This window comes from Podarcis gaigeae, assembly GCF_964106915.1.
Source record: "Podarcis gaigeae genome assembly, chromosome: 9".
Taxonomy (NCBI): domain Eukaryota; kingdom Metazoa; phylum Chordata; class Lepidosauria; order Squamata; family Lacertidae; genus Podarcis; species Podarcis gaigeae.
Window position 1 is genome coordinate 19,305,369 of NC_139685.1, and position 26,947 is coordinate 19,332,315.

At 40.6% G+C, this 26,947-nt stretch overlaps 1 protein-coding gene and 1 long non-coding RNA gene across 4 annotated transcripts in view; one reads left to right on the forward strand and one right to left on the reverse strand.

Annotated features, from left to right (window-relative positions):
- Nucleotides 1-26,947, forward strand: part of TBC1D1 (TBC1 domain family member 1) — a 77,389-nt gene that overhangs the window by 42,508 nt on the left and 7,934 nt on the right. The window contains exons 6-19 of one of the 3 annotated variants that reach the window (XM_083754844.1): nt 121-253; nt 1,943-2,034; nt 2,850-2,960; nt 4,241-4,369; nt 4,783-4,869; nt 7,528-7,802; nt 10,453-10,617; nt 11,866-11,985; nt 13,564-13,703; nt 16,483-16,668; nt 19,272-19,433; nt 21,502-21,660; nt 25,239-25,483; nt 26,129-26,288. In XM_083754844.1, the coding sequence (XP_083610970.1) occupies nt 121-253; nt 1,943-2,034; nt 2,850-2,960; nt 4,241-4,369; nt 4,783-4,869; nt 7,528-7,802; nt 10,453-10,617; nt 11,866-11,985; nt 13,564-13,703; nt 16,483-16,668; nt 19,272-19,433; nt 21,502-21,660; nt 25,239-25,483; nt 26,129-26,288 (2,164 nt within the window). The remainder of the gene's footprint in view (nt 1-120; nt 254-1,942; nt 2,035-2,849; nt 2,961-4,240; nt 4,370-4,782; nt 4,870-7,527; nt 7,803-10,452; nt 10,618-11,865; nt 11,986-13,563; nt 13,704-16,482; nt 16,669-19,271; nt 19,434-21,501; nt 21,661-25,238; nt 25,484-26,128; nt 26,289-26,947) is intronic. The other 2 variants (XM_083754845.1, XM_083754846.1) reach the window with 2 other exon arrangements.
- LOC310852166 lies at nt 10,518-16,521 on the reverse strand. The gene is made up of 3 exons (XR_014567997.1): nt 16,390-16,521; nt 11,826-11,942; nt 10,518-10,604 (listed from the first exon to the last, which is right to left on the reverse strand). It is a non-coding gene; the product is annotated as an uncharacterized lncRNA (long non-coding RNA).

A 26,947-nucleotide genomic window follows, 5' to 3' on the forward strand; every position in this document is an offset into this window, starting at 1 on the left:
TCTTATTTACTCTGAAGCTTGATATTTGTCACTATTGGGCTAATATAGAACAGCAGTTAATACATTGTTCATTAGCCTTCTTAAATACCAGGTCTTCACCCCTAGTTTTCTTTGCGCCAGGTTGATGAGATCATGATGACTTTGAAACAGGCTTTTACAGTAGCTGCTATACAACAAACTGCCAAAGCACAAGTCCAACTCTGTGAAGGATGTCCCATGCAGTGCCTGCATAAACTCTGTGAAAGAATAGAAGGTAGGAATTATGCAGCATGGTACATGTTTGCTTTTTTAAAAAATATGCGTATGGATTATTGCTAAGTAAACAATCAAGCATGAAGTGCTTTGCCAAACTTATGTGTATTTAAAAACAACTTTGCTACTTGAGCAGTACTCGAGAAGTCTGGAGAAAAGTCCTTGTCTGGCAAGGACCGCTCCCCGCTTAAAACGAGGGGCGCCCTTTGCGTGGACGCACGCAGCCCCTAGATCTGAAGCAGCTCCAACAGCATAGGCTTGGCTTTGCCTCCCTCAGGTGGGATACCTAGAGGTCTCCGCCTACCTCAGTCAATTGTCCAATCCCACCTGGGGGAAGTCTTGCCAAGGAGACCAGGCCAGGTAGGGGAGGGATTACCTGCCCACACAATAGAGGGAGGATCTTACCTGGGAATCCTCACTTGGCTCCAGTAATATTTGCATGATACAAGGTCCAAAATACTAAAAAATATATTTTTCAACACTTTCATGTGCTGGATAGAAAAACTGGGGGGCAAAATAGGCTAAGAGGGTGTTGTTGAGGTTGGGTTGGGTTTTTTCGCAAGCCCAAGAAAGGGTCTTTGTTTTTTAAAAAGTATTAGGTATGCAGTCATACCTTGGTTTTCAAACAGCTTAGTTCTTGAACGTTTTGGCTCCCGAATGCTGCAAACCCAGAAGTGAGTGTTCTAGTTTGCGAACTGTTTTTGGAAGCCGTACATCCGACAGGGCTTCCACAGCTTCTGATTGGTTGCAGGAGTTTCCTGCAGCCAATCAGAAGCTGCACTTTGGTTTCCAAACATTTTGGAAGTCGAACAGACTTCTGGAGTGGATTCCGTTCGACTTCCAAGGTACAACTGTAACTGGGATTCTTTTAAACTTCAGAAGGGATTGTCCCTCATATCTTAAAGGACTGGTTGAAAGATGGTTTTGGCTGTAGCTAAACCAGTGCAATTTGCTTAGCATCAAACAAAATGTCTCCACTTGGTTCTCTTCCTCCAAGTTTCAGCAGGCACAAAGGGTTTGTACAGGTGGCATCCATAACCAAGCCCCCAGTGATTGGCTACTATCTGGGTCTTCTTCCTATTCCGAGCTTATTCTTTTCCCTTGCTTGTGAAAGCATAGATTGTCACAGTCACTTCAGGTTTTGGGGGGGTTTTTTGCTTCTCTGCTTTTCACCTTAGTGTGGTGAGTGTAGTCCCTGTCTGGAAAGCTTATTTTAGATGGACATGACTTTGTGAATATTGCCTGACTAGGTATTGTCGTTGGGTTGTATCCAACTAAGTGATAATACTCAGAATAAGGTACCCTGCCCGTACGGGCCAGTTGTGTCCGACTCTGGGGTTGTGCGCCCATCTCACTTAAGAGGCCGGGGGCCAGCGCTGTCCGGAGACACTTCCGGGTCACGTGGCCAGCGTGACAAAGCTGCTCTGGCGAGCCAGCACCAGCGCAGCACACGGAAACGCCATTTACCTTCCCGCTATAAAGCAGTACCTATTTATCTACTTGCACTTAAGGGTGCTTTCGAACTGCTAGGTGGGCAGGAAATACTCAGAATATAACAACTGAAATCAGTAGATGTGACGGACTTAAAACTATTGATTTCAGTGGGTCTACTCTGAATTGACTGTAGTCAGACACAACCCGTCTAAAATCATTTTGTTTACCCTATATTTGTTTGCCTGTTGCTTGTTAGGGTTACATCCTTCTAAAACTAAACTAGAAATCCAAAAGCATCTAACAACGCTGAACAACCAGGAGCAGGCCTCAGTCTTTGAAGAAGTTCAGGTAACCGTCTTGCCTGTTTCTTGTGGAGGGGGTAGGGTGGAACAGGAAATATGTCCTTTAAAGTACTCAGACATTTATTATGGTGGATCAAAAGAAACAACAACAGACCCTTGGCTCACAAGTGAAAAATACTTGAAATTATTTTTAAAATGCTGAAAATTGTAAAAGAGAGAGAGAGATTTCTTATGGAGACAATTAGATTAGTATTGGGAGCTGGGATTGCTGCTTCCAGCATTCCTTGGCAATTAATGACAGAAGCAACTGATCACAGTAACTGACTTCACACACTTCTGTGGTCCTCATATCTGCTCTTGTCCAAAGAAGTGTGAAACCATGTAGAAGCCCAACAGGGCTTGCTTTTCTCAAAACAGTAGGGTCACCCCCACTTCCATGTTACATGGCAAGCTGTTCTCTCTTGTTGTAGTCATATCTTGAAATCTCAGTTTAGCAGTTATATAAATTAAAAGGCTGTAAGTAAATTTCTAAAATAATTATTCTTCTACCTAGAAATCTTCTATCTAAATCTGTCAATGGGGCAATTTATTTATTTTTGCCTTATCCCGCTTGTATCTTCACTGTGAATCACCTAATTACTTATTTACGAGGCAGTGTAATCCGTTTTCCTCAGCTTGGGTTTTGTTTTTGGAGTTTGTTTGTTTTTTGCTAGCTAAATTTGTTTAGTTTGTGATGCTGTTGCCATCTACTGGTATTTTAGGGTACAAGCAGAAATTTAACCATACAATGTCCTGACAAAAATTAAGTAATAGGGCAAAATCTGGATGGCTAATATAGATGTTCCCTTTTTCCTATTGCAGAAAATAAGGCCAAGAAATGAACAGAAGGAGAATGAGTTAATAATCTCTGTCCTGAGAGTTATGTATGAGGAAAAGCAAAAGGATCATATCCACCTTAGTGAAGCCAAGCAGGTAGGCAATTGTAACCCCCCCCCCCCTTTATTGCTGGAAAATCTCTATTGGTGCATAAAATGAAAATGCCTTTTCTATAAAGGTCTGCACATGAGACCTGATCTGTATTTTCTGAAAACATATGGCACAGCCCTCCTGGGAGGATCACATATTTAAATGCCGCCCTGTATAACTCGCATGTATTTTGTTGTGTGAATTATTTGATGTGTTTTTTAGAACTTATTGTGTATGGCAACTGCTTTGAGATGTGTGTGTGTATCTCAAATTGGTGTATAAATGGATCATGAATTAAAAATGAAATTTAATAAATTTAAATCCTTGTACTTAGATAACTACCATGTGCAGGCTAACTCAACCAGCAAGAAGTTGACCAGTAAAGTGTCTATTTTGACATTGCTCTGAGTGGTGAATAGGTGCCATTGCAAAGGAGGAGAGAAAGCAACATTAGTTTAAGCAGAATGATCTCCTGTGGCAGTAGCTGTGCACTGAATTGAACAGTAGACTACTGTTAAGTTGTGGGTGAACATATCAGACGGCACAGCGATTCTTCAAACAGCTCTTGTTTATTCAGAGGCCAGAACAGAACTGAACTGAAGGGTTCAGTCAGCCTGTTTATATAGAGCTCCAGTACAACATAACTGTAACAATTTTCTAAAACTATCCAATCACTGAACGTCACTTTCGATCCCTTATTTGCATAACTATCTACCGTATCCCCCTGCTGGCCCAGGGTGAGAACTTCAGTACATAACAACTACAACATAAGTGCAAGCCCACTTGAACCTTTGCCGTTATTTTATTCAAGCATCTATCCATATTTGACCCTGAGTACTTTCTCTGGTAACCATCTTCTCCAGTAATTGGTCTCCAGTAATTGGATACAGTCTTTACATTTCTTGGGAAATACTACTTTCTTTCCCCATGAAGGATGCCTCAACCACCTGGCTCTCAGTTCTGACTGCCCAGAATCTTGTACACAAGAAATAAATGCAATCCAAATTGCTGTGTCTAGGACATATTTTGGGGTGGGGGTGGGAGCTGATTTGAACGGAGGGGAAAGCATTCCTTTCCTTGTGTAAGGGGAAAAATGTGATCCGTGTAACAAATATTTAGCCTTTTAGAACTTTTTTGTTCCGAGTTAGTTCTAAGTTCAGAACGGGCGTCATACAAATTGTGTGACACTTATAGAAAACATGGAAGGGTGTCTTCTATGGAAACTTGTTCTATTTGTCTTTTTATTTTTAATTTTTAAACAAATGTTTGTTATTTTAACTTTCTAGACGTCACAGTCATCAGTAGAGGCCATGGGAAATGAGATGCCAAGCAGCACGCCCCGGTTCAGACTGGATATGTTGAAGAGCAAGGCTAAAAGGTCACTGACGGAGTCATTAGACAGTATTTTATCTCGGGTAAGGCTCTTTAATTTTGTTATCTTATGTCTGATGGCATCATATATGTTAGCTGAAAGAATTTTTTAACATAGTGCAGATATCCAGTAATTTGATTGGTGATTTCTTAAAATAGAAAGGAAGGAAAACATTGATGACTACGCAAAAGGTTCACTTATTAAATTAGTACTTGGTGGTCATGCTTTTGCTAGTTTCCAAGTTGCTTGCAAATATCAGTGTGAGTGACCTTTTTGAAGGAGGCTGTTGTTTCTTATGCAGAGCAAGGCTATTCTTAGTCCACTCAGGAAATTAAATTTAATAATGATCTCAGCACAGTGAGAACTTTTGGGGGGGAGGTTATTGCAAGAAATCGTATGAATTTTCAGATTTCTTTATATATGTGTGCCTATATAATATGAGGATTTTCTTGGTAGGGGAATAAAGCCAAAAGTCAACTGGAAAGTTCTGGAAGTATTGATTTGGACAGCTCCTTATCTAGCACACAAAGCACAACAAGTAAAGTAAGTGAATGTCAAAACATAAAAAGTAACAATATATATTTACAATCTTTAATATTATTTCCTAAAAGGCAGATGGCCCGTTGGGGGCACACAGTTATAGAATCATAGAGTTGGAAGAAACCACAAGGGCCATCGAGTCCAACCCCCTGCCAAGCAGGAAACACCATCAGAGCACTCCTGACATATGGTTGTCAAGCCTCTGCTTAAAGACCTCCAAAGAAGGAGACTCCACCACACTCCTTGGCAGCAAATTCCACTGTCGAACAGCTCTTACTGTCAGGAAGTTCTTCCTAATGTTTAGGTGGAATCTTCTTTCTTGTAGTTTGGAACCATTGCTCTGTGTCCACTTCTCTGGAGCAGCAGAAAACAACCTTTCTCCCTCCTCTATGTGACATCCTTTTATATATTTGAACATGGCTATCATATCACCCCTTAACCTCCTCTTCTCCAGGCTAAACATGCCCAGCTCCCTTAGCCGTTCCTCATAAGGCATCGTTTCCAGGCCTTTGACCATTTTGGTTGCCCTCCTCTGGACACGTTCCAGTTTGTCAGTGTCCTTCTTGAACTGTGGTGCCCAGAACTGGACACAGTACTCCAGGTGAGGTTTGACCAGAGCAGAATACAGTGGCACTATTACTTCCCTTGATCTAGATGCTATACTCCTATTGATGCAGCCCACTGTTTATATTATTAAACAGTGTTGAATTTTATTTTGAAAAGAATGAACAATTATATTTGTTATCGTAAACAGGCTAGTGGGGGGGAAATAGTTTGCTGCTCTATAGCTCTCTCGGCTGCTCATATTTCTGTAAGTCACACCTGTATAATTTTTAGCACATCAGTGACCTAAAAGTTTACAAAAACATACCTACTTGATCATCTGGATAGGATTCTTAGTCATCTCAGACACTTAATTGACAGTTATATAAAAACCTAGGGCCTGCAGTTCCCTTCATTTTGACTTCCTTTTTTTAATAATAATTTTTTATTAGTTTTCAATTGCAGTCCAATAATAGCCTCATTATAACAATACCAATTTATAATACAAGTACTAATACCAATCGTTCAAATACCGAATTATATAATTTAGATAAAGTGGCCCACACATGCTAGATTTGATGGTTTGATGATTTTCTTTATTTCTGCATTCCAAAATCTTACTAATTTCAATTACATTCTGGTCATAATAATAATCCCGTATATAACAACTGCAATATTAATAACTTCTATTCGTGTTGACACATTAAATGATTTGTAAAACTAGAAGTAAGGAACTCAAACTATATCCTTGTTCTTCCTGTGTGTGCCATTTCTGTCCGTGGTGTTTCTTCCTGTCCTTGTAAGATGTTATGTCCTTCTTTCCCCCGGTTGTTGCTGTTATCCATCATGCCTTGGGTGAAGCTGATATCCCATTGTTGTTCAAGAAATTTCTCTATCACTCCATCCCGTGCTTTATTGTTTTGCAACTTTAACAACAGCTGCAAAAGTCACTCTGTCCCAGTAAATTATCTGTTGTCACCATTTTTCCTCTCATCCTGGGAAGAAGAGCAGTCTCTCGAACTGCAGATGACTCAATAAAGAACCCTTATCAGTTCCTTGGCAGTTCACAGACGCCTTTCATCCTTCCTTCCAACTGAAGTTATATGAGCAATTATACTTCCAATTAAATCAAATTCTAAGTCCTCTTAGCATTATTCAGTTCACTTCATAAATAATAAAGGATGGGGAAGAGTAAACCTTTTGCAAAATAGTTTCCCTCCCTTTTTTTACACACACAGTTCCATTTGATGTTCTTTTCCATATTTATAATCCAATTTTTTCTATCCTCGCTTTTACAAATATATTTTGAACTAACATTCAGAGGAGGGTTGCTGAATCATAAATGTAGAGAAGAAAGCTTTAAATAAAGAAACTGTAGACTTCCCTCCCCCACCATCTTTTGCACTGAATGGAGTCTTATCTTAAGTTCAAACCTTAAAGTCCTTGCAGTTGGTTTGTTCCGCAGTTTGTGATCTCATCTCTTCTAGAATGTGCCTGTACTTTAGTCCAATTAAGCCCTAATTAACAGGAGAACCTCTGCTTCTTAATGGCGGCGTTTCCGACAGGCGAAGTGCTTTTGCACTCAGCGCCTCTACCCCCCCCCCCTGCATTTCATGCTGGAGCGAGAGCCAGGTACCGAGACGAACTGTGAGTGAAGCCCGTTTCCCCCTGTCCCTGGGGGGAATTTGAAAGAATAATTACCTTCAGTCATTCTTGTTTTTCCTTTGCCAATGATCTTCCGCTGTCATGGGGGCTGCCTCCAATGAGGCTGAGCAGAATCGGAAGCCCCTTCTTTTTAACTTCCTGTACATCTCCCATTCCAGGCCAGACTTACCTTCTGCAGCATGAGTATTTTGTTCATGGTTCAATTCATGCTTCGGATAAGCTTATGATCTGTAGCATATGCTATGAATAACAACATATTCTTGGTAAACCCTTCTGGGCTTCCCAAACAGGAATGAAATCTCATTGGAACTATACATGCAGACAATGGAGAAATGAAATTGCAGAAGTGCAGCCATAAAGCATATATGATACGTGCAGAGTAGCCTGAAAAAATTAATAGTAATCACTTCTATGGCATGCCTAATTGTATGTGCATATATTTTATGTTGACAGGAAACATCTCTGTTTGAGAAAGAAGACCTTCCCCCAGAGAGCCCCCTTAAGGCAAATGGATCTGTAGGTGATATCTCAAGTGAGCTAGAAAGCCTGTCTACTGAACAGTCTGCAAAATCAGCTTACCAGGGATTTAGAAGACGAGCTAATACTCTGACCCATGTGCCAACTGAAAGCCAGGAAGCCTCAGAACCCACTGAAGCATCTCCGACTGTTCCCCAAAGGAAACTTATGAGGTATCATTCGGTGAGCACAGAGACTCCAAACCAACAAAAGTAAGGCTAAGTTTAAAACAGGATGCTGTTGGGGGAGAAATTTGGGCTAAATGTTTTAAGGTATGTCCATTTTTAGAGAAAACGAGATCTCTGGATAAGTCTGTCTCATATATCCAACCATAGCACGTTTCTGGACATAAATGTTAAAATTCTCAGATAATGTGACAAAAGTGTTTTTCCGTAGCAGGATGCTTTATAAATGAAACGTCAAAAAGTCTTTGGGTAACTCATCATTTGATACCTTTGACATCCTCTCTGTCACATTAGTGCTCCTACTCATTGGGAAATATGAATTAGCTCTTAGACTTGGAGGAATATTTGTATCAAGGTCCATGATTCAGACACTAGAATCCATGCATGGACTGTTTTACTTGCATGTATTTTCCTGTTATCGTCTGTTAGGGAAGTGCATGCAACCAAAGAAAATGTGTGCCATTTCCTTTCCCAGAACAGTATGGGAAGTTTGGATAGTACCTACAGAAATGAAGATTAAATATCTAGTGACTACAAATACTTGTAAATTGGGCAGGAGAAGGGATACATTCCTCTATTTGCTGATAGAGATTGGAGCCCTGTCCTATTTTGCCCAGTTGATTGCATGAAATCCTTTTATATTTGCTGATCGACACTCCTCATATTCTTGTGTCAGTATACTTCATATGTTTTCTAAATATTTGCACGTTAACTGTGTGGCTTTGCTAAAAATGCTGGTTTACACCGGTTTGCCAGGCATATCTAGACTATTACAAATTGGGATTTGTGCCAAATCACTTTTTCTTCCTTACACATACCAGAAGTGGCAGAAAGAGGAGGAAGAGTGAAAGAAAGAGGTTCTGTGGCTTTGGTTGGTTTCCTTGTCCTTTCTTTGAACCTTGTCGCTTGTTATATCTAGAGGGCTTTAGCATTACAGCTATGGACTTGCAGATTGTTCATCAGTATCATTTTGTCACAACGCTATTTTCAACCTGCTGCTGCTTGCTCAGTAAAAGCTGAATTTATTTAGAATGTTTTATTTCACAGTTCATCTTTGATCTCAACTTTTGTGACATAGGGCACTGCTGTATTGCTTTTGCTTGCATGTTACAGAGCTGGTAAAGTTTTGGGGAGTAAGAGAGAAAATAGGGGTTAGTTGTTGTTTTTTTAAAAAGCCTTGCTAAGTTTAATTTTAAATATAGGCGATATATACTTCCATTGCTTCAAGCACATATAGTCAAATGTTCTTTGCTCTGAACTTTGGTTATGCAAAACCCAAAGAAGGTGTGCATCACTTTAATGCAGGGTTCAGCAAACTTTTTCAGCAGGGGGCCGGTCCACTGTCCCTTAGACCTTGTGGGGGGCCGGACTATATTTTTTGGGGGGAAATGAATGAATTCCTAGGACCCACAAATAACCCAGATATGCATTTTAAATAAAAGCTCACATTCTATTCATGTAAAAACACGCTGATTCCCAGGCTGTCCACGGGCCGGATTTAGAAGGCAATTGGGCCGGATCCGGCCCCTGGGCCTTAGTTTGCCTACCCATGTTTTAATGTTCCCTGCTCTCCAGAATAGTGATTATCTTAAATTCAGATTTGTTATTATTATTTCATACAAGGTTATCTAGATAACTGAGCTTGCTAGGAACTTGATTCTGTGTTTGTGTTGCAATTACGCAATGCTTCAAGGGAACTTCTTCCCACAGAAGCTCCTTAGAATGACACCAGAAATGCATCCCCAAAAGAGCATTAACATGTTTCAAAATGTTTAGGCATCCCTCCACTATACATATTGCATCAACAGTCCTGACCCTGCATTATCCCCTGGTCTGTTGGGTGTGGTTGCTAATGGGCATGGAAATTGTTCAGAATCCGTACGTCAAAGCCTTGGCAATAAAACCTTGTTGACAACTCAAGGCCTGATGCAGGCTGGGAAATATATGTAGAAGAAACCAGCAATCATCCTTTCTGGGCTGCAAAGCCTTCCCACGGTCTTGGAAGCTGTGCTCCTGTTGCTCACATAAGCGTTGAGAAAATGAGTCAGGTAATCTTGGCTTGTTTAGGGCTAGAAGAGCACCATTCCAAGAAGTAAAGCTCTATTTTGTGTTTTCTGCCTATTTGATTGTCATATGTCTGCCTTCCTACTGGGGACATCAGAAGATCTTTTTGGTTAGGCCAGGCACCATGGAGGAGGCAGAATCAATGGAAGAGCTCTCCCATTGTCCCTGGTGCCCATGCTGTTATTTAACATGGTTGATACAAAGGCACTGATGTAGTGCAACTTTTTTTATTCAGCTCTTTGCTCTTTTCTTTTTGTCTTTTTTAAAATTTTATTTATGCTTTTCAGATTCATACATTTACTAATTTACAATCACTTTAACATTTCGAAACTTGACTTCCTTCCCCCTCTTTCTGCAGTTCCTTAAATTTATTTTTAATATCTTCTGCAAATCCTAATTAATTAATTTGCTAATTTATTCGTCTACTTTAAATATATACTCTTATAAAACTGCAGGTTATTACAGTAATCCTGCCAATGTTCTTATCTGTTTACAATTTATCTGTAAATATTCAAGGTTTTCTTTGATTTGTCACATTTCTTTCTGTCTTGCCTTTTGTTTAATCTTCCCTGCTGGAACCCTCCTTGTAAAATATGAACACACCTGGCTGCAGCTCTAAAAGTTCTTCCGATCAGTCATCACCGGCTCCTCCTCCTCCTCCTCCTCCTCCTCCTCCTCCGCCAACTCGTCTTAATCCCTCGGCCTCTTCGCCCAATTTCTTTAAACATTTTAGGCATAATTCAAGTGGAGAACAAAGTGGGCATGCTGTGCCAAAGAGGTGAGAGAAGAGATGTGGGGAGTTTGTTTATGATCCGCATTTTTAAGAACATTTTAAAACATAAAAACCACCGGATGTACTTTTCGTGCTTCATTTGAGGTTTTTCCTTAATTATGTGGAAGTAAAAATAAGTTCTCACGACCTTTGGTGGGCTATGTAGTCTGAGGAACAGGAGTGGACTTTTCCCCTACTCTGAGGAGCATCTTCTGAAGCTTCCCTGTATTGTCATTATCCCACACTCAGATTATTGTTTGCTAGGCACTGTGGTTTAAACTTTAAAATTGCCAATCAGAAGGTTGGCGGTTCGAGGCCCCGCGACGGGGTGAGCTCCCATTGCTCGGTCCTAGCTCCTGCCAACCTAGCAGTTCAAAAGCACGTCAAAGTGCAAGTAGATAAATAGGTACTGCTCCGATGGGAAGGTAAACAGTGTTTCCGTGCGCTGCTCTGGCTTCGCCAGAAGCGGCTTAGTCATGCTGGCCACGTGACCCGGAAAAACTGTCTGCTGAAGCAGACAAACACCGGCTCCCTCGGCCTGTAAAGCGAGATGAGCGCCCCAGAGTCATTCGTGAATGGACTTAACTGACAGGGGTCCCTTTACTTTTACCTTATGCTATTGCAAAGCTTGAGAACAGCAGTGAGAATAGATTTACCTTAAATGTCCACCTGACGACTCTCTCACGACTATTTCATCAAGAAGCCAGGAGAGGAAGAAAGTTAAAATGCATATGTTTGCTGCACATTTGGTGCTAGGAAAAAATTACATGGAACCAGCCGAAATCTTCTTAATTCAAATAAATTTCATGTAAGGGTCACATGGCAGCCCTACACAAACCATCATATTTGGTGATTTTCCTGCCGCATTTCCCTTCCATTTCATGAGACCAACCCAGAAGAAACCACTGCTGCCCCACTCATTTCTGAGGGGGAGGTGAGAGCCAAGGTGATTTCTGCTTCCACTGATTCAAAAGTCCGAGAAGTGAGGTTTCCTATTCATTGCTGATTATGATTAAAGCCCTAAAGAGACTTAAAATGTCTTTCAATGTTAGCCTTTGGTTTCTTGTTATTTGTTTTAACACCGACAAGTATTATTTTTCTGGTTTGTTATTTGTTTTAACACCTACAAATATTATTATTTTTCTGGTTTAATACTGATCAGGGTTTTTTTTCTGTTTTGTGTTTTTGTTCTCAATTTCACCTGGTATACTTACACTTCCTCCTTCTGAACTGCCCCCTTTCAACTGCTCTCAGCACCTCCTACCGTTCTGCTCTACGGAAAAAGCTTCACTCTTCCTCTTCTGTGCCAAACTTCTTAAAATTTCTGGCTCCTGTAGATGAAAATAACACCTCTGACTTTAGGAACACAAAAAGGTAGGGTTCTCTTCCTGCAGCTGAAAAATCTGTGATTGTTTAAGAAACATTGTCTCAGACTGCAGTGGGAATTGTTAAAAGTTATAATTGTTCATAAATGGTTGGTGTGGTAATTTAATTAAAAAGCCATTTCACTTCAGTGTGTCTTATTCATATTTATAAATAATATAGATAATGTGAAGACCATGACTTTTCCAAAGTTATGTGATGGCAGTGATTCTTATAAAGTGCCGTATTTTTCGCTCTATAAGACACACCAGACCATAAGATGCACCTAGTTTTAGGAGGAGGAAAATAAGGAAAAAAATATTCTGAATCCCAGAAGCCAGAACAGCAAGAGGGATTGCTGCGCAGCGAAAGCAGCTATCTCTCTTGCTGTTCTGGCTTCTGGGATAGCTGCGCAGCCTGCATTTGCTCCATAAGACGCACACACATTTCCCCTTACTTTTTAGGAGGGAAAAAGTGAGTCTTATAGAGCAAAAAATACGGTAAGCTGCCATCCTTATTCAGTAGCTTTTCAGTGGCTGCTGTGTGTGAGCAGAATAGGTCAAAGTTGTAGTTTCTCACCTTCCACACGAGCCCTCCCTACCTACTGTTCGTTCAGAAACTCAAAGGGCCAAAGTATACATTTCATTAATGCTGCCGCTTTTATTTTGGAGGAAATGCAGCCGCAGGCCCTGATTTGGAGCCATTTCCCCAATCTGGAGGGGAGTCTCTCACCAGTTTCCTATCTGCCCCACCTTGCTTACTGTGAATCCATGACAAAGCTCTTCACATTTCTTTTGGAGAGAAATAGCAGCTTTTTCTTCAAAGGAAAACCAGTAGCGTTAAGCACAGCTTTCTAAAAGCGTGATTAATGCATCTCATAGTAGTTTGACTCAAAATGACGAACAGAAAATAAAGAATTGCAGGTGGAAAGACGACAACAGTTTACCTGAGAAGAAAATTGTAAGCGGCAGGGTGCCAGTGGCTAAGGGTCACCAGCATAAGTGAGGCCATTGCAAGAAAGTTGCAGTAATACTGACTATGTGGAAGAATCTTCTACTTGTGGCCGGATTTGCAGAACCTGGGAAAGTGATTTAGAGTTTGATGACTTAAGATGTCACCTTATGGGGATGCTGCCGCATAATCAAAAAGTGGGGGGGAATGTTATGCTGTAGCTTTTTCTCCAAAAAAGTAACGGTACGATAAAAATATGTGTGGGGAAGATTAAAAAAAACCCATAGGCCTTTCTTGGAGGTTTATATTACCTCTCACTCCCACTGCTTCATTTTTATAAAAGGATGTTTAAGGTTCAGAGCACAAGACTCTCCATAGGCTGTTTTTGTCAGAGGTATTTTGGGTGAAAGGGGTAGAGCTAGCAACTAAAATTAAATATTAGTTTCACGTGGGCCCAGCATTTCTCTAAAGTGGCCTGCGTGTTACATGAAGAACTGGTGTTTTTTTCTTTGTTGCTGCAAATACTTAGGAGGATTTGTTCATTCTGCTTGACTGCAAAACATATTGCAGTTAGCTTCATTTTACAGTTTTTACCGGAACGATAGACAAATCTGGTTCTGACAATCCTTCTAATTTTAGTGACTACAAGCCCAAGTCAAGTGAAGTGGCTTCTATCCACGAAAGCCCTGTGAGGACCCGCCGGCATTCATGGAGACAACAGATATTCTTAAGAGTGGCAACCCCACAGAAAGGATGCGATTCTCCTAGTTGGCACGATGGTAATGGTCTTCCTTAGATAAAAAGAACCTGCCTAAGTTATGCTACAGATAAAAGATCTAATCTTTTTGTGTGGATTTTTGTCATGAATTTCCAAAGAACATATTCATAATTAGTGAATCTACTGATCCAGCAGGATTCTTCTTAATGTTCTTTAAACTCAGAAGGATTTAAAAGGCAGCCTGAGAAGGCAGTGTTCTCCATTTAATTTGTTGTATTTGATGCAAACATTTTTATGTCAGCAGCAGATGTCCCATTAATATTCTGGCATTACCAGCTACATCAGGCATAGGCAAACTCGGCCCTCCAAATGTTTTTTTGGGACTACAACTCCCATCATCCCTAGCTAACAGGACCAGTGGTCAGGGATGATGGGAATTGTAGTCTCAAAGCATCTGGAGGGCCAAGTTTGCCTATGCCTGAGCTACATCCTCTAGCACCACTTCCTGCTATTAATCTGATTTGTAATTATGTTGGCAGCAGGCACTAAAACTACACAACTTGAGGAGGGGAAATGGGTGGTGGTCGCCCTGCTAAATTGTGCTTGCTGTTTTCAACATGTACACTGGGTGGCACTGTTTCTTCTGCTTGTGATTCGAGAAGATTAGAGCTGCTCAGTTTGAGTCCCTTGTGCTTTTAAAGGTCAAACGCCTCATGAGTTTGGTTCTTAAGGAATCATAGCAGCCAGCTCTAGGGGGCTGTGGGTGCTTGGTCACCCACAACAATTGTGGCGGCCAGGCACCCAGAAAGTCAGTGAGAAAAGCCGGCAAGCGGGAGAGAAGCAGTTCAGCTCCACCTTCCGCAGCCAGCAAGTGAGACACCCTTTTCAAAGAGGGGTGTGTGTGTGTTTGTTTAAGACGCGGAGACAGAGTCTCTCTGCTGCCAAGTCCGAGCCCCTCCCCATGGAAAAAGGTGCCTCGCTGACTCTGGAGAGGAGGAAGAGAAGCTGCTGCTGCTGCCGCCGCCACTAGCCTCCACAACCTTGATGTGCAACGTCACATGCACATGCCTGCACATGTGTGTGTGCATGCGACGTCACACGTCTGCATTGCAGCAGCAGGCACCCACAATCCCGAGGGTGAGATGGCACCCCTGCAATGAATTAAGATCTTCTTTAACTTTTAAGAATGTAATGACTGTTGTTTCTAGCAGTGCTTTGCTTTTCAGTCTTTGCTTTGGGAGGATTTAGATTCTTGCATTGAAAGTAAGGAGCACAAATGATCAAAGCTCTGGAATTTGCTAGTAATGCTGGCTATGATCCATAGAGGCCCACACATGCAAACAGAATGGGTGGTGACTGTTTTTTCCGTCCAGCAGAAGCTGCTTGTGTCTTACAGGATATACCTTCTGTCCTTTGAAGTGGCTTTTGAAAGAGTGGGGGTGGGCCGCACACCATGTGCAGCACTTTGATTGAGACCACTGTGTTCATGTTACGTGCTTTTTTAAAGGAACTACTGTACTGAGAATAAAGTCCAGTTGAGTTTGATAAGCCCTGTATACGATCCAGATTTTGTAGGCACTGTTTAGCCAAATGCAGGACTATGTGTAAGAAGAGCTCAGAAGTGGTTGCGAGATAATAAAATTCAACATCCTAAAAACTGTTCTTATTGTTGAAAAATGACTTGCTATTTCTATAACAGCTGCACAAATGGGCACCCATGTGTGGTTAAATATCTTAAGCAAAAGACAGAGTGGTACGATTTGCAATTTCTGAGGAGGGGTGGGGCTCTAATTACCTCCATTGTTCTTCCATTGGAAGCAAAATAAATTATCTGAAAATGTTCATAGTTTACACATATTGCAGATATGCAGAATTTCTGTCAGCTCACAGACCTGATTAAATATGCAGGTTTTTCTAAAGTTATTTATTTACAAACGCTAAGATGTATTAGCACAACAGCACACTGATTCAGTTTGCTTACTTTGTTGTCCTTTGCTTCATTTTTTTGCCTTTTTACCATTTGGAAACTGAAGCTGAGAAATAATCACTTTTCCAGTGCCAGCACAATGTGTTTATGGCGGATTTAAATCCTCAGCCGAGATCTCCCCCTGATTCCAGTCTTTCATTTTAAGCATTCTGCTCATATGGACATTCATGTACAGTCCCATTTACTTCACTGGAATGAGTCTTCCAGTATAAGAATCAATTCTTGAATTATTCTGTTTTGATTATTGGCATCCTAAAAGTACTGTGGTATTAGCACTATATGTATCCAATTTTAAATGTTTATTTCCTGGCGGAGACTAATATATATATATATATATATATATATATATATATATTGCAAGGAGAAGTAAAATTTGCATGTAGTTGTGCATAGAGCAGCCTTCCCCAAAATAAAGTGGATCTTTCCATTGAGGGTTGTGCCCAAAGTATTCAGGATCTCCAGCAGAATTTTTGACTTTTAAAAATTAGAACAGTTGACTTCCTGCCATATCACAAACTACTTCTGGGAGCTTCTTTGGTTTTGTGTTTTTGGTAAATTTCACCAGATGTTACAATTGCTAAGTGTAAAGTGACATGCATTGCATAGCCATGGCATGCAAGCCACTTTAATCTGCTTCCGGGATCTCCAGCTCTTTTGAGATTAGCTATTCATTTCCACCCCTACCTTCTTGCACAGACTGGGAAATTTTCTCCACAGCATCACAAAACTTTATTATCGATATATTGTAACTGATGCTTACCTGAGGTGTTGATCTAGAAATCCAAACTAAAAACTATTAGATACCAATAAAAGACTTCTGAATGCTTCTTTCTTGCTTTGTCACCATATTAAGAATACTCTGAGTTGGGCGAACTTCCACCCAGATCACCATTGCAAGCAGTTTGTGAAGATGGCCCCTTTAGGGCAGTAAAAGAAGAGAGGAAGAGGACACCCAGAGAGCTTCGGGAACTGTGGCAAAAAACAATTCTGCAGCAGATACTACTACTTAGGATGGAAAAGGAAAATCAAAAGTTGCAAGGTAAGTAAACTACTGGATCAAAAACTTGAGGAATGGCAGGAGCAGGGGAACCTTACGCCATTGGACTTTTTACCATGACAATAAATAAGTGTTCTGGAAGTATTGTTGATAACATTTGCCTTGTGTTTATTCAGATTCCTTTCTTCCCAATATCCTGTCCTGTTTGCTTTCCTTCTTTTGCTGTACTTTACCCATAGTTTGTTTACTTTATCTTAATAGTCTCTTTGCTTGTTTTATCAGTGGCTACTCTTAACCTAGTTCCTGGAAGTGCTGATAAGGTGCTCATTTTCTGACTCTTTTGACCTGTGGCTTTGGTAAAGTACTCAACCTCTGTTAGTGTCCTGCTAAGTCATTCTGAGTGAAAATTTCCCAAGACTTGAGCTCGCACTTTAATCTGTGTGAGAGGTACTGGCTTTAAACTAGTACTGGTGGAAATTGAATGTAATCCTACAAATATTTTAAGTGCAGTAGGGACACTTGAAAAACAACAAAAACAACCCTGAAACATTTATTTCTGCCTCGTATCCTCAATAATCCATGAAAGAGGCAAAAATAGAAGACAGAATTTCCCCTTGACCCTCTCCTCCATACAAGCCCTTTCCCAACTTCTGTGGCTACTCACAGCTATGATCTGTCTGCTGCTTTTAGTTGCATTCTCCCCCGCCCCCTTTCTCCTTTACTGCATGGCCCAGGTAAGGTGCTCTTAAGTAAATTTATTTTGAAATGATCCGGAAATCGGAGGCGAGGAAAAACCCTTTATTCTTTGTACGCATATGGTTTTTAGCATGCCACTATACTGTGCAATCTTGAAAGGAACTGGCAAAACCAAACTGGAAAAGAAGTATTCTTCAAAATGTAAACTGAAGTTGCAGTGGAGGACTAAGGCTGCACTCTCCTATAGATTGTCTCACTCCTATAATAAATGAAAGTGCTGTTTTATGATGCATAATGCTATTAAATCATAAAAGTGACAGCATTCTTATGATGTATTGGAATAATATGTCCCAAGAATGACAGTGTACTGGTAATGTATCATCACAGCAAGGGCTTGTTGTTCATATATCAAAGCAGACATCATTAAAGTGATAGCTACGATATGACAGATTACTTTTTAAATATGGTTCCAAGTTATGCTTAGTGTCCAGGCAGTGCTTTTAATGCTGCCCTTTAAGTAGAAGGAAACACAGTGCATTAACTTGTCTTTTTTCCATCTCCTTTTGCTTTGGTCCCTCTGTTCCAGTTCTCTCTCTATAGGGTTTCTTCTGGCATATGGTAGTCCCTAACCCTAACCCTTTCATCTACAAAATAAGAGCAATACAGTCAATTTGCATCTTATGCATGGGTTACCTTCTGGGGATAGTGTTTAAAGCCGAAATCATGCAGAGTCAAAACAACCCTTTAAAAACCAGAAAGTGATACGTAAAAAACATAGTACAGCACTTACCAGTGCTTTTAAGCTCTCAGGCATGCTTAGCGAACTCTGGGAAGCTCTCGCAGGATCTTTTGGGGCCATCCAAGATCTCATGAGAGCTTCCCAGAGCCTTCATGTGAACCTCCCAGAACTTGGTAAGCAAGTCTGGGAGCTTAAAAGCTCTTTTCCACACTGGGAAAACCCAGTGCAGAATGAGCTTGTAAGCTGTCTTCCTTCCATGCATTTAATTTGTGTGATTTCAACTGGCTAGCCTTCAGCTGTGTAAAGTTGCGAGCTGAGTGTACTTTCTGTCCTCAAAATGCAATTAATCCAGGAGATCTTGTAACAGCAAAGCCTTCCCTTCCCTTCCCTTTGCTGGGCAGCAAAGAGCCTCAGGATAGGCAATTATCTCCCTCTTAGCATGGCAAGACCCAGAATAGGGTTGGGATTCCTCCTCCTTTGGCCCAAGGTAGTGCTCACAGCATTTCATTTATTTATATACCGCTTGGCTGTAAGTGGTTTACAGAAAATAAAACAAACATTAACATGGTAGTAAAAGTTGAAAACAGGTATTTTTAAAAATTGAAAATGTAATTACAACCAACAGTTAAGCTGAAAGCAGATTAAAACACACGTCAACTTCTGTGCATCTGGAAAAACTTTCTTGAACAAAAATGTTTTTAGCAGGTGCTGAAAAAAGTAGTGAAGGCACCTACCTGATGTCAGTAAGCAGGGAGTTCAGTTTCCCCTTCTTATTTTTTTATCTAATCCTGACCCCACTTAGCACCTACCCACATGATGCTGACTGTATGGCTCATGTCGGCTACATTTTCAGACTAACAACAGTTTTCAGCTTGGACTAAAGCCTGTACTTTTTTCTATGTGTAAACAGTAAACAGTGCAGGTAAGATGAATGTTTTCAGTAACTTCATGCAGTAAACTGCTAGTAAGGACAAGCCCTAGGATGACACCTTTCAAAATGCCCATAATGGGGCAGCAGCACATTGAATATGAATCAGTAGCATTGTCGTATTCTTATATTACCTTATTTCCCCTTTGCAGCTGCTGAAACACGCATGCCTTTTTTGAGTGTCATGGTTCATTAGGCTGACATTTTCAGTGAACTGTCAAAGCTCCATTTATCATATTCGGAATGTCATTAGCATGTACCTCTTTAATCTTTTTTGTCTAGCTTCTGAAAACAATCTGCTAAACAAACGTCTGAAGCTTGATTATGAAGAAATCACCCCATGCCTCAAAGAGGTAACGTTGGTCTGGGAAAAAATGTTGAGTACGCCAGGAAGGTCAAAGGTGAAGTTTGATATGGAAAAAATACATTCTGCTGTTGGAAAAGGTAACTATACTGAATTATTGCAGACATGCGCACACATTCTTGGAAAGTAAACTATCAGAACACCTATTTAAATAATGCGGGTATTGGTATTATATGAATATGGCTGCATTTCATGAGACTGCAAGTGCTTGGGGTTCATTCACTCTCAGTGCTCACGGAATAGACTTTGAAAACTTGGGAGGTTATCATGGACAGAGCCACAAAGGAATTGTGAGTATGTCAGGAAGTCCCAATTTTTAATCATGCCTCTGTCACGAGCAAGACACACACTCTCAGTCCTAGTCAGCACCGTCTGCGATATGGGGAATAACTGCAAGCAGATGGAAATGAATGGAAGTGCTGTGCATTTGCATATAGAAATCAGGATTAATTATTCAAGATCTTCTTCAGGAATGGGATCAGTGACTTGATCTAAAGTAGGGATGTGGAACCTGTGGTTCTCCAGATGTTGCTGAACACCAGCTAAGGTTGATTGGAACTGGAGTGAGACAACCAAAAGTCCCCATTACTGCTGGTTTTATAGATTATATTCCCATTTCTGACATAGCCCCATAACATGCTCTTTTATTTTAAACATCCAGATGGACAATTCTTATTTATTTTAAATATTTATAAGCCGTCTTTCTGAATAAAATTATCTGAAGACTATAACGAAAGTGTTAGCAGTGAGGGAAAGGTAAAAGGTATTCCTCTTCTTCTTTTTTTAGCAGAGTTATTTTCTGTGTACGGTTTTAGGTCACAGTCTTATACCCACTTATGTATTGAACACATTGGTACTTATGTATTGAACACATTATGTATTGAACACATTGGTACTTACATCTTGCTAGGCATGTATAAGACTGTGCTGTTGCTTTAGTTTTCTAGGGAAAATTTTAAATATTTATAAGCCGTCTTTCTGAATAAAATTATCTGAAGACTTTAATGAAAGTGTTAACAGTGAGGGAAAGGTAAAAGGTGTTCCTTTTTTTTTTTTTAGTAAAGTTATTTGCTGTGTACAGTTTTTAGGTCACAGTCTTATACCCACCTATCTATTGAACGCATTGGTATTTACATCTTGCTAGGCATGTATAAGATTGTGCTGTTGCTTTAGTTTTCTAGGGAAAATTATTTGAAGAACCTTACCTTTTGTATCCCACACATTGTCTGAGAAGCTGGATTTTTTTGTTCCTTCTATGATTGCTACAAGCATGCCAACAAAACTAGTCAGTATCCTTTCCCCAGCCAGCAGTAAAATGTGTGTGCATTTTAAAAGTGAATACAAGAACTGTACAATTCTCATTGAGAAAGACCCTAGTGACTGTGATCCTCTGCTGCCAGTAATGATATTGCTCCCAGGAGAAATTGCCAATTAGGTTGCTTTAATGTCTGTGGTGCTGGCACCAGTAAGCTGTGTTTTTCTGTTCACTTCTCTCCATCTCTTCTTCTCAGTGGGGATAAATGGGATGGAGCAGCAGACACCTTCATTTGGGAACTATGCCTCAGTGGGGTGACATACTGCTGAGCAAAAACAGAAAGGGGGTGCTTCATTAGTGTTCCTCACCCATCAAATTGTGCCTACCTTTCAGTAAATTTTTCACATTACTGTATTCAGAAATTTGTGGACTAAGGGCTGACTCAATGATGACTTTAGAAGAGGGAAGAGAGAGAACATCTCAACGCCCCTTCTACATCCATTAACAGATGTTCTAAGCATCATTGGAACAAAGCAGTATCTCTTCCATTAACTTACTTCCTTCTTAATCATAACAGGCAGTGGGAGATAGTATATTCACCTTACTTTGTCCTTGGTGATTTGAGAAAAGAGGGATTGTCTACCTCAAGATCCCCACCCTGCCTTGAACTTTAGCTCTACCACCACCACTTGGCGTTTAGTACTGCTCTTGACGATTTGACCCACATGTCAGCCAAATGTGAGTTTAGGTGCAAATTATTGGATGCTGTAGTTGAGACAGATGGCTGGTACAGTGATTAATAGTATGTGGGGTCTCTCCCCCCCCCCCCAATCCAATTAATTATTTTCTTTTTCTTTTCCTTTTTTTGGTTCCTATTGCCTTTTTTTGGAAAGGAGTTCCTCGCCATCACCGGGGTGAGATCTGGAAGTTTTTAGCAGAACAATACCAGCTTAAGCCTCAGTTTGCAAATAAACAGCAACCAAAGGATACACCTTACAAAGAACTCCTAAAGCAGCTAACCTCTCAGCAGCATGCAATACTTATTGACCTAGGTAAGTCTACAAAAAATAATAATAACCCTGACATGATACTTTGCATTTTGTGTTCTGCTGAGAAGATACACTTTTAAAGTCATGATTTTATTCAAAAGCTATTGTTCTGTTGCATTGATGAACTCCCTAGGTTGGAGACAATGCCTGTTGCCCAAAAGTATTCTACTTGCACAACATGGGGTGTTCAACCTCATGTTTCTTTTTAAAGGGCAGATTAAAAAGTAGAATGTGAGTCTAGGTCTCATGACTGCAGAGGAGAAATTTGAAAACATAAAGATATATATGATACCTGCATCACAGGGATTTGGACTAGAATACCCTTGGTATCCGTTCCAGCACTACAATTCTATGATTCTAAAGATTCAGAAACTCAAAAGGGTTTGAGTGGCATTGGAAGTAAGTCTGCTGCATATAGTTTCTCTCCAGCGAATCTACTGGTCCCCAAAGAAGCACTTATAAAAGCATGTAAGGCAACCCATGATATGCCATGATGTGTTCCAGGTCATCACATGTGACGGTGTAGTGCACATAAGCCCTTCCCCTTTTCCGGCCACTTCCGTGTCACCACGGTGTGCATCAATGGAACTCACGTAAATCGGTTGTTTCCTGTATAACATAACTTAAAATCTCTTAAGTTCTAAAATTCTAAATCACTTCCTTATGCATCTGTTTGTTCCAATTCTGTGTGAATGATGACAAAACTCGGAAAAATAGTTCCTGACCACTCAAGCAGTAAGACACAGTGTATAAAGTCTAAAGGTAAAGGTAAAGGGACTCCTGACCATTAGGTCCAGTCGTGGCTGACTCTGGGGTTGTGGCGCCCATCTCGCTTTATTGGCCAGGGAGCTGGCGTACAGCTTCTGGGTCATGTGGCCAGCATGACTAAGCCGCTTCTGGAGAACCAGAGCAGCGCACAGAAATGCCATTTACCTTCCTGCCGGAGCTGTACCTATTTATCTACTTGCACTTTGACGTGCTTTCGAACTGCTAGGTTGGCAGGAGCTGGGACCGAGCAGTGGGAGCTCACCCCGTCGCATATTTTACTGTGTATAAACTAATACAGATAAAATGTCAGTGTAATGAAACAACTTCTGAATATAATGATAAAATGCACTGCATCCTCTGCGACTTCCCGTGCCTCCTGCACTTCACGTTAGTGGGGACTTTTTCTCCATTCCCCACAGAATATAAATGACAACAGCCCAAGATTAGCAAGGCACAGAAACACATTGCTATGAGTTTCCAGTGTCTCACTACAAAAATGAAAATGTTCCCAACACATTTTGAGTGTAGCCTCTTACTTAGGAAAAAATGGGTTTTTGGACAAAATATACACAATACTAAAAATGTATGTCTTTCGTTATCCAACACCACATCAAATTGTATCAGAGTGTTAGAGTATTTCAAGTTAAGACATGTTGAACTGTCAATAAGCAGTGGCTAAAAGGTTTTTTTTAAAAAAAGCATGTATTAATATTATAGCTATACATTTAAATTAGATTATATACATATTGGCTGGTTTGTATTCAGAGGTAGTTTAGCAGCTTTTTAGAATAAAAAACATAATTAGTATTTGCTAATATTTAAAGCTAAATGTTTAGATCCCTTCATTTGAATGTTGTATTGGATTGTGCCTGCTTTCCGCTGTAGCTGTATCTTTTAGCTGAATCACACATACTTTTGCTTGTTTCTTAAGCCTCTTTCTGTGAAAACAAAGCCTATGCTTGAAATGTTTTGGGAACATTTTCTCCTTGCGTTGCATAGTACTGGGAGAGTGGCTTAGGAGCCTGTGCAAATTGCCTTTCACCACAGTTAATTCAGCCAGCTTCCATGTGAGTTTTAAGATCAGACACAGCAGATTGCTGCCTTAATCCATATCCTTCCAAGGAAAGGTGTATTCCAGAAATACCTGTCATCAGTTATCATGTAATAAGAAAGGAAAGGGGAAAATATTAAGCACTCTTCTTGTTCATTCTTATTATTATGTCTTTTTCCATTTTGGATATCTATTCCCTTTCCTAGTTAGCTCATGCTTTCAAAGTGACTCGGTTGGGCAGGACTTTCTGCCAAACAGGAGACATTGAATAGAACTGTTCAGCGTGTGTTGGAACAACTCCTACTTTGGGCAGGGAGGTAGCTGCTGCAATACAAGCTGCTCTTCCAGTTGGGAAGCAAAGCACGCTACATCTGCAGAAACACTCTGTTTCCTGCCAGCCTGGGCAGTGAGCAGCCAGACCCAGAAATCAAACAGTCTCTTCCTAGTATACAGTGTGCAGAGCACTAATCTGTTTGCAGGAAGACTTAGCTTCGGGCTTTGTCTTAGTTTTTGAAATAAGAGAGCCCTGATAGCATCTGGCAAGGCAACACACCTCCCATAGATGCAGTGTTCCGGAAATTAAAGGGTGGGGTGAGATTTAACAATGCGAAGCTACAAAAGACTGCTTTAGCTGCACTTGAAAGGATGTGGGGGATGCAGGAATAAACCTACCTTGAGTGTATTTTAACGTGAAAGAAAAGAAAAACTGGTTGTTTGTCTTGCTCTCTTTCAGAGTAGCAAACATTTTCTTCCCAATCCTCATGGAACATCTACATGGATCCCCAATCTGATTTGTGATCCCAATTTGTAAATCTGGATCAGATCCGTTTCAGGCCCATTCTGACCAGGAGCCAGTTCACAATCTGGAAATTGCAAATCTTCAGAAATACCATTTGCATTGCGAACCCAAATCAGCTCTAACTTTCTTGTTTTTTCACATAGGGGCATGACATTTTCAGTCTTGGTGGTCCCTACAGAGGGGATCAGTCCTGAAAACTTTCAGATGGGTAGCTCAAGTGGTTTTCATGATAGCCAACTTTAAAGTTTAACATATTTTCAGATTAAAATGGACATAACATTTTTGTTTTTTCACATGAAATTTGAAAACATGGTAGCCCTTACAGAGGATTAACCCTTCAAAATTTTACTAACTTCAATGGTTTTCATGTTAGCCACCTTTAAATTAAAAGACTGAGTGTGCCATGATGCCAATTCTCATGCTCCTTGTGTTTATCCTGTTCCTGCCATCAATTTTTCAAAAACATTCGAGGTATTTTATTTAATTAGGTGTGAGGTAATGGGCATGAGCAGTCAACATTAGGCAGACACTGGCAGGCTTGCAGGGAGGGGGATAATACAGGTACAGGAGTCTTTTAAGGGGCAGATTGCCAGCAATGAGAAACACACAACATATTCATAGGAGTCACAGAAGAGCTCCTGTCATATAGAGTGCAAAGTCTATATTGGATTTAAATCGTTCAATCTGTAGCAGGCTTCCTCACCTTCAGCCCTCCAGATTTTTTTGGCCTACAACTCCCATGATCCCTTGCTATCAGGACCAGTGGTCAGGGATGCTGGGAATTGTAGTATCAAAACATCTGGAGGGCCGAGGTTGTGGAAGGCTGATCTATAGTATCAAAGCAATTAGACTTTATAGTTTATTAGACAAGTGGCCTAACAAAATTGTTTGCTTCACAGGAAAACGTGGCATGTTTGCTTTATTAATATTTGTGTTGCTAACCCCAATTTTTAATTTTCACAGGCCGCACCTTTCCGACGCATCCATATTTCTCAGCCCAGCTTGGAGCTGGGCAGCTGTCACTTTACAATATCTTGAAGGCCTATTCCCTCTTGGATCCAGAAGTCGGCTATTGCCAAGGCCTCAGCTTTGTAGCCGGTGTGCTGTTGCTTCATATGAGTGAAGAAGAGGCCTTCAAGATGCTCAAGTTCCTTATGTTTGACATGGGCCTGAGGAAGCAGTATCGGCCTGACATGACAATTTTACAGGTTGGAGCTCCAGCTTGCATTTATTTTATTTTTATATTTTAAAAAATGCAATGTTGTAAGAATTATATATTGTGTTTCCACCCTATGTTCATAAAAAGAAAGCACAATACGTGAAACACTTGTGAATTTTTATTACTTGTGTACTCAGAAAGGTTGAATGAGAAGGGTGCCAAATGGGAACATTGTCAGCTGTGTATGTGCTGAAGTTGGGGCACAATTTTGGAGTGTGTTAGCAGGTCAATAGGCTGCCAGTGGCTGTTGTGCAAATAGACTTATGAGGTTTTCCTCAGAGAAAACAAAAGTATCCTTTAATAAGATTGTGAAGATCACCAAATCACAGTATTTTTAGCTGGCATAAAAAGGGGAAGAAGGATAGTTTTCATTTCCGAATACAATGTAGAAGGCCAATACAAAATAGCTTCAGTTTTATTTTTATTTTTCTCAGGTGTGTGAATGCTAATTTGTGGATATGAAAAGTTTAGTTTGCTTCCTGGAAAGTATACTTAGGATCACAATTTCAACTGAATGCACCAGGACTTACATTCTTATAAATGTGCGTTTGGACCATCACATAAAGGTCCAAGGGAAAAGTCCTTTAAACATTTTGTCTGGTTTAACAACCTTTATTTTTATTTGCCTGTGCAGATCCAGATGTATCAACTTTCTCGACTTCTTCATGATTACCATAGAGATCTCTACAATCATTTTGAAGCACATGAAATTGGACCTAGTCTGTATGCTGCCCCCTGGTTTCTTACCATGTTTGCCTCTCAATTTCCGCTGGGGTTTGTGGCTAGAGTGTTTGGTAAGTCACAATAAATGTTAAGGATACCTAGGATCCATTAAATGTATTATTTGTTTGAAATTCAGGAAGTTTTTTTCTATCAGTGGGTTAAACCACAGAGCCTAGGACTTGCCGATCAGAAGGTTGGCGGTTCGAATCCCCACGATGGGGTGAGCTCCCGTTGCTCGGTCCCTGCTCCTGCCAACCTAGCAGTTCAAAAGCACGTCAAAAGTGCAAGGAGATAAATAGGTACCACTCCGGTGGGAAGGTAAACGGCGTTTCCGTGCGCTGCTCCGGTTCGCCGAAAGCGGCTTGGTCATGCTGGCCACATGACCCAGAAGTTGTATGCCGGCTCCCTCGGCCAATAAAGCGAGATGAGCACCGCAACCCTAGAGTCAGCCATGACTGGACCTAATGGTCAGGGGTCCCTTTACCTTTTTATGAGCCAATCAGGTAATAGGACTTGACTGGTTTTCTTAAGATTGTTTGGACAAGAATGTGGAGACAGAGCATAGCAAATGCAGATGCTTTCGTTCCACCATGTCAAATGCTTTATCTTTGTTTGTAAACAGAGGAATAGGTCTTTCATGACAGTAACCACTCTTTCTGACAAATAGGCAATTGGTTAAAATGGGACAAAATCATTTTTAAATGTGTCATATTCTATGGACAGTCCCACA